Consider the following 11,961-nt stretch of genomic DNA (forward strand, 5'->3'; position numbering starts at 1 on the left):
CGTGTCCGGGATCGTTAATTAACAATGACCCTCTACAGTAAAGATACAGATTTGAAATTCTAAACTCTTTCGCGACATGATCAGTTCTGGCTGAATCTGATGACCCTGAATAATCCTATCGTAATGGAGACTTTGAAGCCCATCACTTACGCTATTGCCACATGACATCAACAACACACTCATTCTTGAACTTTGCTCATCAGTTTGACGCTGATAACATTGAGGCTACTATAAATAGTCTACAGAATGGATTCAAGAAGTACGAAAAATTATAATGCCCATTAACACTATTGAACTAAAGGACAATGGGTTACGGATATCTCATTACAAGCCTTTGTTTTTCTTGTGTGTGTGTGTGTGTGCCCATTCTACTTCGTGTCGTGTCGGTTTAAGTTACACGGATTCTTTATAGACCGTTATTGAATTGAATTGAAATGAATTACTGAAACTGCACCAATCTTACTCTCGAAACCAAACTCATTGGGGAAGTTCCAGTACGTTTATTTTCATCTTTGACTTTACATTAATGTCATATCACAAGAAAAAATAAACGAGCACGATACGAAATATGATATTGTAGTGGATCGCATCTCCCTTTGTGCGAAATTTACCAAGAGTATTGCAAAGAATTTGGACTCTCGTCTTCATGACTTAATCCCAGCCAAGAGAATGGGGTGTCATGGACGCTATTTGCAATACAATAGCCAATTCACTGAGCTGAAATGCGGAACAGAGCGATCTAGAAATAGCCCATCCCATTTGTGATAAGATTATTCAACAGTAATCAATGAATAGTGTCAATGGATCGTGGGTACTGTGCCCTGTCTGTGTAATGTCTGTATAATCGCATTTTTAAGTGGGTTATTAAAGGAGACCTTCTGATGATTTTTACATTATGAACAACTATGATTTGGTTATTAAGGTTACAGAGTTTCAGAAGTTAGAGTGATTGAGATGAGGAATAAGAATATTTTCAAAATTCATAGTAAATCACAATCACCGACAATAAACAAGGATGATTACATGGCAGCCTAACTATAAGAATGCATTATTAGGTGCTCAACGAAGCAGAACAAAAAACGAAAGCATGTATGAATTCTACACGTTAACTTATCAAACACGTGGTATTGCAGTTGTATTACATTTCTACATTTCAGAAATAATTATATGAGGCTGTCTGTTCAGTGTAACATTTTGGGGTTTTCAGAGCATAGAATTTTGTGCTCAAGGACCACAATAGATTCCACAAATATGGGAGCTGTTGAATTGAGGGGGTCGGTGCAATGTAGTGCTAACCCTCACAATAGTCATTTTGAGATAATAGCTGTTAAATTTTTGGAAAGTCCATACATCGTACATTAATAAAACATGAATGCATGCATTTTTTACCATCTTATTGGTGGCGGAATTCAAATGTGATATTTTCACGGAGGTTAGAATGAAGGATAAGGATTATGAAAATGCATGTAACTCAATTTTGGCAAAAGTGTGGGTTAGCACTACATTGCAACGACCCCCTCAATTATGTAATCCAAGTGGTCAAATTATGAAAATTGTCTGGAATGCCCCTTTTATGGAGACACGACTCTCTGTTTTCTTATCGCTTGGTACGATATCGTGACGCGAGAGCCTCTCCAAATCAATTTGCATGGTATGCTGCCATCACTCGGCAGACCATGGCCAGCTTTATACCCTTATGGTTATACAGAGAAGAGAAAGGTGTGAAAATCCAACTTTAAAGGGCTGCATTTCATAATTGTCAGCTATCGAGCGCGTAATGTTAGTTGTGAAGTAAAGGTAACTCTTCTTCTTTCCATTGATAGATGTTATGCATGACTGAGAACATGGACTTTAAAGAAGACGATGACAATTTGCACTTTTTCCAGGTAATGAGTGTCATCGTGAAGGAACAATGACTGTCTTACTGAATGCATGAGATCTGTCAATGGAAGTGGTCAAATTAACAGGCCAGCCTGACGACTGCAGGATTGTGTTTACAATGTATGGTCCCATAATCTCCAAAATGCCACGTTGTCGATAACTTGGTCACTTTCACAAAGGCTAACCCATCATCCACTTTTCTCTCTTCATATTCAAGACATGGTTTATCGCTGCGAGGTATGTGATGAATATGAACAGAGAAAATGGACTTTTGGGGGTTGTGGGGTTGGTCTTTGCGGGAGTGACCAAGTAATCGAACTAGTGTCCATGTCCAAGGTTATGGACCATAAAATGTCAGTCTAGAGAAACCTAAACACAAACCTGAACACAAACCTGCATTCGTACGGGCCGCAGTGTTTATGTTTGCACTACCATTGACAGATCTCATCCAATCAGTGAGACTTTCATTGTTCATTAATGTGACACTCAAATGTGGAATTTATCATTGTTGTCTCAAAAGTTAATGCGCTCAGTCATACATGACATCTGTCAACATAATTTGGTATCAATGGAAGAGGCCAGTGGAGTATTCCTACTTCTTTCCTCTCAACCAACATTGCACAGTACCGGAGCGCGTGACGCGTTTGTAACAACTGGTTGAGTGCGCTTTGCTAGTGTAGACATTAGGCGTTTTCACATCAACCCGATACAAATCCAAGCTCGAGATATTTTTCGCGATTCCGAATTAGCGCGCTATTTCATTTCTTATTCACATCAGCCCGAAGAGAATTAATTTAAATTATTTTTTTTTCGAGCTAATTCGACAGCTGAGCATGTGCAAACAGCATCAGTAATGTGTGCACTTTCAAAAATTTCTCATGCTTTGTGTGCAGTTTGCCTCGATCGATCGGGTCACACACGCTAGGCATGATGGGATGCATCGCGCTAATTCCTTGACGCGTTTTCACATTATCAAATAGCGCGCTAGTTCGCCAATTATCCCGCTATTTCAGAAATTTCCAGAGTTGGACTCGAGAAATTTTCTCGACCAGGTACAACAGATACAATCAGCCCGCTAATTTGTGTTCACATTATCAAATAGCGCGCTATTTCGTGATCGGGTTAATTTCCCAAGTCAGAAAATAGCGCGCTATTTCGAAATATCGGGCTGATGTGAAAACGCCTATTGTGACGTCAGTGACCGAGCAGTTATGCTTTCTCTGTAATGACCCATACATAGAATAACACGCCGTGTTGTTGTGACTTTTCGCTGCTCACTTTTTTTCCACGGCTGTGCATACATGTTAGAAAGGAAATCGAGAGCACACACGTGATTCATTTCAGCGCTTCTAATAGGCTACATTATTGAACCCATTTTATAAAAATGTATTTCAACTTTTATGTGATTGTGATAAGTATATGAGAACGTGTTTGATTGTGCCGCATTTTTGTTTTGAGACTAACCCACCTGCATAACCCCTAAAATACTGACAATTCTACGCGCTCGTTCTGCTATTCTTGAGATGGTATACAAGACATTTGATTTACGTTAGTCAAGATTTGCTGGAGTTGTTATGAACAGGACATACTATAACCATCCGATAGTCAAATAAGATAACTAATAGCGGTCACAGATCCAACGAAAACCATGGAACCATGGAAATCAAATTTGTGTAAAGCTGGAATACACAAAAATCAGCCATAATTCACTTGTGATAGCCCCTGAAAACATATTTCGGTGAATTAGATCATATCTCTATAGCATTTAGTATTTTGGCATTTGTTTTTGCTCCATAAGCGCCGGTACTGATGTGGACGTGTTTTAAACTATATGGGTATATCTTAAACATTAGGTATATGTTAAAATTCCCTGTTTGATTACTGCTGGTGAGGCTGAAAGCAGAAAATTTCAGATGATGAATGAGTATGATGAAAAAGACGATAAAGCCTTGATAATTACCAGAAATTGGAAAGGCATTTCCAAGTGAAGTATTTCTTTATAGAGTTCAAAATCGTTTAGTATACACAAACATTATGTAGAAAAGTAGGCGAACCATAGGCCTAACATATTGATTTCAAAAAATAGATTTCACGTGTTACAATAATTTTGTCCCAATAATCTTTAAGTACACACACACACACACACACACACACACACACACACACACACACACACACAGACGCACACAATCGTGTATCGTCTTTTCCATAATGTATGCGTGCATGTGTCTTGACATGTGCTAGACTGTGGACATGCGGATGCCGGTGTGGATACGTGATAAAGTTTGAATGATTTTTAATTTTAACACGAGTTGGAGTAAAGGAATCATTTTTTAATACTAATTCCTTGGTACAGATTGATTGAAGCCTATACTTATACAGTGGTGATATACACAAGAATATTTTCTTTTCGTATTTCCTTTCTATGGTATTGGTTCAGTGATATTTATTTCTGATGCTTTCTTAAGTAAATCTGTAGCATATTATTTGGCAAGTTTGTATTAAGTGTATCATGAATGATGTTGAGTAATATTCATACTCGTCATAGAGTATATAGGTAGGTGAAGTATGACGTGTGGTTAAACATTTTTGTGTGCAATATATTCATATTTAATGATGAGATTTCCTATGTGGATTTTTGTATGATAGCGCAGTGTGTTCTATTTAATTTTGAGGTATTTGTATGTCATTGCGATGTATTTTACCCTTCGGGCTACGATTTTGTAAGTTTTCACCAAATAAACCACTCTAGCAATAATAATAACAATAAAACAACATACACACACACACACTCACAACATCTACAACAACAACAACAACAGATACAATTTTTCTTTAAATGTATGTCTTCATTATTCATTGTATGCATTATACCTACAATACATCATGGTATCACACAAACGGAGATACAGAATACGACACTGATAGAGAATAGCAATTCCCGTTGTCCAGTCTGCGCATCTACGTTAAGTAAACATAAAATCTTGCACAGAAACAATAAAAAGAAATGGTAATGCATGATGTTACAAAACCTCTACTAAGAATCTTTTGTTCAGGTGTAGTCAACAGTTTACCAGGGACAAGAGGTATTGTTGACAGACTGCTGAATTGTATTCTCTCAGCTTGATAACCATGACCCCCTTTTGCAGTCTCTGTTACGAGGAAATGATAAGCCTCAGGTGCAGATGAAAGTAAAATTCTGCCATGTTGTTGCGTATTAATCACAAAAGCATCTTTGACAAGAATTATTTCGCAGACGTTGAAACTTGTGTACATCGTATTATCTTTTGAAGATAAAAAAATCCTCATATCTGGCTGGAATGCTCTCCAGGGAGTGGAGGGTGAGCTCTGTCAGTGCTGGCGAGAAATAAGGTATCCAGACACTGGGTTAATAATAGCATTAATATGAGCTTTGAGCACTCTACAGAGTGGATTTGGCGCAATACAAATTCATATTTTTATCATTATTGTTATTATTTTTTTGACACCTTGATAAGGATAAACCACAGGTTCCGACTTACTTTCCTAAGACCATTTCATGGCATGACATGATATGGCATAACATTTCGTTTTCCACATCATAATGACGTACATAGTAAGTACTTCTGCAAATCCACAGCATTGCAGCACAACACACACCTCACTCTTCTGCACACCCTCTGCACTGTGCTCCATCAGAGATGTCATACTTAAAATGTACGTTTTCATTTCATATTGTTGTAACACCACCTGGGGCCATTTTCATTATTATAGTCAATCTCTACTTATTAACATAGTTCCTTGTACGTCTAAATATCTTCTCGAAATCGTTTAATACACGAAGTGATTGCTCTGTCAATATACCATCAATATGACAATGCTATATATTTTTACATTAAACGGTTTTCCTATACAGTGCAACATTTATGTATATTGACGTATATAACTCATGTGATTATGCCTACACTTTGCAAAATGTTGTCTTTCTGTATATTTTAAATGAAATGGAAAAATAAAAATGGATTAAACTGGACGGAAATGTTGCATGAGGTCTCGTACACAAAGCAAAACAAAACAAAGCAATACAGTAGAAAGATAATTTATTGAATCCGTTCGAATGTTCGAACGGATTAGTTTGTCTGTTCTGACTAGTTTGTCTGCACATTATAAAATGACCCGACAATAGTTTGGTAGTCAAGAGCCTTACTGATTTTAACAAATAAATCGAAAATTGAGTGTGTTAGTTTTTGATTATACAATTTGCCTGTACAATGTGATTTGCCATATGATTATGTAAAATGAATTACCTGTTTCGTAAGAATTGTGTCTTAGATGTATCATGTTGCATTGTCTTTTATGCTTATGATGAGCACCCTATGGAAGGAAGGGGAGACTGTCTTGAATACACTCGAGCGGGCCTGTGTGAATATGTACTAGAATATGTTTTTGTTAAACTGAAGAATTGTTCAGTGTTGTAGGTCTAATAACCATGGATGTCATAGAAGCACATATTTATCCATATTCATCTATGTGGATAGATCTGAAATTGGCAATGAAACATTACAAATTCTATAACCCGAGACATATCAAAAGTTCGGTTATGTTTGATGATTTACCTTTGATTTACCATCTGAATGATGTTATATTCAAAACTGCACATTCTTCGTATATAATTTTACTGTCATTGTGCTGTTTTTGTTTTTGGCCAAACTAAATGCTACTTCTAATCTCAATAATCACATCTGGAACAAGATTTAGTAAAGAACCAATGGCAATGCCTAATTATCTATTCTTTCTACTGAATCACATTTTCAATCATTCGAGAGTCTTTTTCCTCATTATCTTCAATCACTTTACACGATAATAAGCTTACGATTGTAGCTCTCTGCAGCAGGGAAAGAAGAATTTATTTGAAGGTAAGATGTCATCGGAATTAACACTAAAATTGGTATGACAGGAAAGAAACCGTTTTAACAAAATTGTACACAAAATAGTGATATATCAAACATTCAGAGTAAGATTGTATATCGAACAGGTAAAGAAATTACATTCTCTCGTATACATACATAAATATATACAGCATAAATGATGCAAGAGTTGCTACAGACTGTGTTGTATCTGTTAATATTTCTAGATATCAGCGAAGTGAAGGAATTGCCGAGTTTCACAAATATCTACAGAACATATTACAATTTTCCTTGTAAAGAAAACCACTGCCATATAAGATCTCTCACTACGAGAACGAAGATGGATTTCAACAATTTCCATTGTGGTGTTTCGCTTCTTTGCAAAGACATTAGGCTGACTTTGGCAACTCTAGAACCTATCGTGCCTCTGGTCATTTCTGTGAGTAGTGGAAAGGACAGGGCTCAATCTCAGAACAATATCATTAATAAAATACTGCCAAATTCCTGTTCTTTCGCCTACATTTGCCGTCTTGAATGCGAAGCTTTATGACCTCGGGAAAACACATGATTGATGTTTTTTTTTTTTCGTTTAACGGTATAACGAAATTCCAAAAGAAACGAAGAAGAAGAAGGTAAAGATTTAAGATGAAACACACAAAAAGTGTGCGCACGAAGTTATTGGAATTTTACCTACACCTCGAAAGAAATCAAGAATAAAAATGATTAAATATCAATGTCCTCTAAAATAATACAACTACATCCGTCAACATTCTCACAATTCAGTTCTTCGTTTTCATCCTCATCCGTTTTCTTCTGTGTAATAAGCCACTGTTTTCTTACAATTCCTACAAAGCTCGCTATGATAAGCACAGTTCCTAACAGCATTATCCAGTTCGGAACGACACCGAAGAACACAAATTCTATCACAAATGAAAACAGGACGTCGCTGGCGTGATAGAGAGACACATTGAGGGCCCTCTCGTACTTCAGGGCGAGATAGATGAGTATTTGGGAGAAAAAAAAAATGATGAGGCCGTTAGCAATTAGTGCGAAGCGATCCAGCCCACAAATAGGAAGAGTCCACTGGTTTGGGACGGACGTGGAGAAGGCAGCGAAATCGGTAGCGGTCAGAGAATATTATGGTCAGCATTCCTAGAGACGAAATACCCAAGGAGGCAAGTTTTCGCTGTAGGACGAGAATGATCGCGGGGAAAAACACGGAAAATAAGCAAAGGATTGCACCAAGGACGCTGGAGCTGAAAGCCGAAGTCATCGAATCGAGAGCATCGAAGAGAAACGGGGCTAGGGTGGGCTACCAGATTGAATGACACCCGGACATGACACACCCAATCGGTGCAAGCGAAATAATGGCGGTCAAAGTCTATAGTGTGTACCAAACACCTTTCCACCTCCCAATGGCCAACAGGTCCATATTGTCCGTCAGTTAATCTTTTCTGCTTCCATTTCTTTTTCCGACATACTTGGCATTTGTTCATCTTCACGAACACGTATGCCTCTGTCATTAAAACCCAATTCATTCCTAAGCTGAAGTCACATGATTCAGCATTGTTTCCAGTTTCGATTTTTCTCTCGCAAAATGTCACCATTCTGCTCAATCTGTCGTTTCGCACTTGCGCATGTGTTGTCAGCCATTTTGAAGATGGTTTCTCAGTCGTTTAGTCTGAAAAAATGTATCCTACTATTTGCAACACACCCATACCGTTCGACATGATTTTAAATCAGAAGTTTGTAGAGTCCAGTTTCATTGCCATGATGACGTTACTCCTTGCCTTTGGTCGAGGCCTTAGATAATGTATCTGTCTTCTTTATTAGTTGCGATTGCCAGAAGATGGGCAAGACAGGTTCGGTCCAAAATCTTGCATGATGTTTGAGATGTCCTGTGCAATGTCACTAGACTTGATATGAAAGAACACTGCCAGTTCTCTCTTCTCTCTTTCTTCTGCTTCTTCGTCGTGTTTGTCATCATCATCATTGTTCACCCAATCGGGGGTAGCGACGGAAATTTGGAGCCTACGCAAAAGTTGCTAGTATACCTTAACAGTTATATCCCGTCTTTCGACAGAAACTGAAATTTAGATTAGATTACAGCAGTAAAGCATTGCTTACTAATGGAGTGTTATCTAAAGTACTACCTTGTAATTGCGAAATAACACCTGAGACCCTGTGATGTACACGACTACAAACAAAACATGGGCACTAAAAGTGGTTGCGGTTGCTTTTGATACGAGATAGCCAATTGCAAAAATGAATGATCATAACTGAAGTGAATGAATGATCATAGCCGTAACTGGTATCAATCTTTGGTTGTTGCTTGCGAATATTCTCCAGCATACATTTCATTCGAACGCTCTGATAGTAGCCTACCTCATATTTGAACTTCAACAACAAAGAGGAAAAAACAGACAGAATAGGTGCTTTTTTTTTTCTTCACACTTTAGATGGAGAACCGAAGAACTGGCCTACGACAAGCTCCATCTCTGACGGTCATATATACCTGTGCTTTAATCTCTATCGCTTCCGAAAGATAGAAATGAGCTCGTCGATGTAGCCGCTTTAACGTAGGTAAATTGATCATTTTGATAGATATTTCATATATATTAGTACTGGGATATCGATGCTGCAATAAGGAGGTACATTAAGAATGCAGACATTTTTCCCGAGTTGTTTACCTTTTTACATCCACAACACCACTTCAAATCCGCACATACCAAGCAAAACATCTCAGGCACTGTCCTTTATCGGAATCGGACCTTCGTGCATCCACATACTTCTTTTTTTTTCACGTGTTTTTAAATCGCGAAACGTAAAGGGAACAACAATGTCTAGAGTTCAGACTTTAACGCTTATTGTTATTATTATCATTATTATTATCATTATCATTATTATTATTATTGTTGTTATTATTATTATTATCATTATCATTATTATCATTATATTGTTTTTTTCTATCCAGGGTGCCCCCCCCCCCCCCCTCCCCATGTTACCACTGTTTTGCAAGAGGGTCCTGCCATTATTATTACTCTGGCGTTGTAATGTACCCATTAGTTTATGCACCTGGGTCGAGAGGGACATGGTAAAAAATGATAATAATAATGATAATAAGAAAAGAAAAAAATCTTGTCCAATGACGTAAGTGCTGGACTAGATACGAAGTCTGGTACTTCATTTGGGAGTTTGGAGTCTAATCCTTTATGCCACAGTACACGCACTATGAAGTTTTGTGATTATAAATTGAACAAAATTGTGTATACAATAAGAGAAAAGAATGAAAAAGCCACTACCACAACCTTTTGGCTCTTGCATGTGGCAAAAACAAATATATTACATTTGCATATTGCTTGTGCTCACACCACTCTCACTTGTGGCGACACTACACTTGTCAGATTTCTCGTCAGGAAGCCTCTTTTCTGAGGGTGACGACGTTTTTCCAGTAATGCCAATGAACCCTGTCACAATCAAAGCAGTTCCTATAATTGTGATGTAATTGGGGACGGTCCCAAAAAGAAAGTATTCAAAGATAAAGGCAAACATGACGTCGCTCGAATGGATTAACGACACGTTCGCAGCCCGCTGAGATTTGAGGGCTACGAAGATGAAAACCTGCGAGAGGAAATTGCAAATGCCGTTCAATAAGATTGAGATGCGATCCAAGCCGCATCCAGGGAGGGACCATTGGTTGGTGGCGGAAGTCACTACTGCCGTGAAGCACATGCCGAATGAGGAGTAGAGGGTAAGCATGACCATTGGGGTTATGCCGTACAAGCCGAGTTTCCGCAAGATGATGATGGTGACAGAGTGTAAGAAGGCTACCAGGAGACTAAGCAAGGCGCCCAGGACGCTGGAACTTGACTCAGAATCCTCCTCCTCCGGGAGGCCAAAAAGGAAAGTGGGCTGCGCCACCAGAAACACTCCTGTTAGCATCACCAGGCCTAGGACGGCGTCCAGAATCGAAAACTTCTCCTTCAGGAGCAGCCAACCCAAGAGACCGGTGAAAACGGGACTGCAGTATTGTATCGCCTTCGCGTTGGCCACAGGCATGATTTGGTACGTGTAGAACATGATCATTGTGTTGGCTGATCCCACTATGGCGCGCAAGAGTAACAGGAAGTAAGCCGCTCGTGAATATTTGAAGGATGGTCGTTGAAAGACAGTGATAGGAACACAAATTATAAGCTGGATGGCAAAGCGGGTGAAAGATATCTCATTTGCTGACACTGATCCCTCCAGCTGCTTGACGGTCATGCCAGAAAAGGCTATGACGAGGGCTGACAAGACAGTAAACCAGATGCCCCTTTGCTTCAACAGCATGTCCTTACGTTGTTGCGATTTGTTATTCTGTTGCAGCGCACTTTTGGTGCTCCTTGTGTCTGCATGCGTATCCCGAGAAGCTGTGTCGCCTTCAAACGCTTCATTGTCCAAGCCAGTTCCTGCCGGACCACCACAAGATCGCCGTCGAGGGCCTAGAGCACTGTTCATGTCGGGATCAGTCCAATCTCCCAGCGGCTCCTGTCCACCATGCAGAGTTTCAGCCATCGTATCTTAGTTATCCTTATACCTCTGTATTAAGATTTCTCCTGTTCCACGTCATTTAACATGCGCACCTACGGTCTGCATATCATGACAGACTTGAAATGCTTTAACCTTTTCTGCGACATAATCAGTACTGGCTGAATTCCGATGACCCTTAAAAATCCCATCATAATGGAGACTTTGAAACCCATCACATACGCTATTGCCACATGACACCACCAGCTCACTCATTCTTGAACTTTGCTTATCAGTTTGACGCTGATAGCATTGAGACTGCTATAAATATTCTTCAGACTGAATGGATTCAAGAAGTATACGAAGAATTATAATCCCCATTCGAACTAGAAGACAAAGATGCGAAGGGTTACGGGTATCTCATAGCCGGTCTTTGTTTTTCTTTTCTCTTTGTTTGTTTGTTCGTTTGTTTTTGGTTCCCATTGATTTGCGTAAAAACTGAGGCAAGTGTGGCTGTTTGATATCTATATGATCACCTCCATTGCAAGTCTTTTTAAATATCTATTTTTCATTTCGCTTAACCCATTCCATACGGGAACCTGGTGACCTGTGTATTAAAGTCTTAGGGAATTTCATAATTCAGTACGAAACGGGTTAAATGATTTTGGACAAATGTGTTTAAACGTGA

The 11,961-nt window shown here is 38.9% G+C and overlaps 1 protein-coding gene across 1 annotated transcript; it reads right to left on the reverse strand.

Annotated features, from left to right (window-relative positions):
• Window positions 1–10,109: 10,109 nt before the first annotated feature.
• On the reverse strand, window positions 10,110–11,321 carry LOC139732575 (solute carrier family 35 member G1-like). Its single transcript, XM_071643431.1, has one exon. It carries the CDS (start codon window positions 11,319–11,321, stop codon window positions 10,110–10,112), a length of 1,212 nt encoding a protein of 403 aa, XP_071499532.1.
• Between the last annotated feature and the right edge of the window lie 640 nt (window positions 11,322–11,961).

The sequence above is a fragment of the Diadema antillarum genome, unplaced genomic scaffold (assembly GCF_040938485.1).
Source record: "Diadema antillarum isolate AM-2024a unplaced genomic scaffold, OU_Dant_1.0 scf00000024, whole genome shotgun sequence".
In the NCBI taxonomy this organism is placed as follows: Eukaryota; Metazoa; Echinodermata; class Echinoidea; order Diadematoida; family Diadematidae; genus Diadema; species Diadema antillarum.

Excerpts from the sequence above, each read along its gene's own strand:
- LOC139732575 (XM_071643431.1), bottom strand. The coding sequence starts at position 11,321 with ATGGCTGAAACTCTGCATGGTGGACAGGAGCCGCTGGGAGATTGGACT.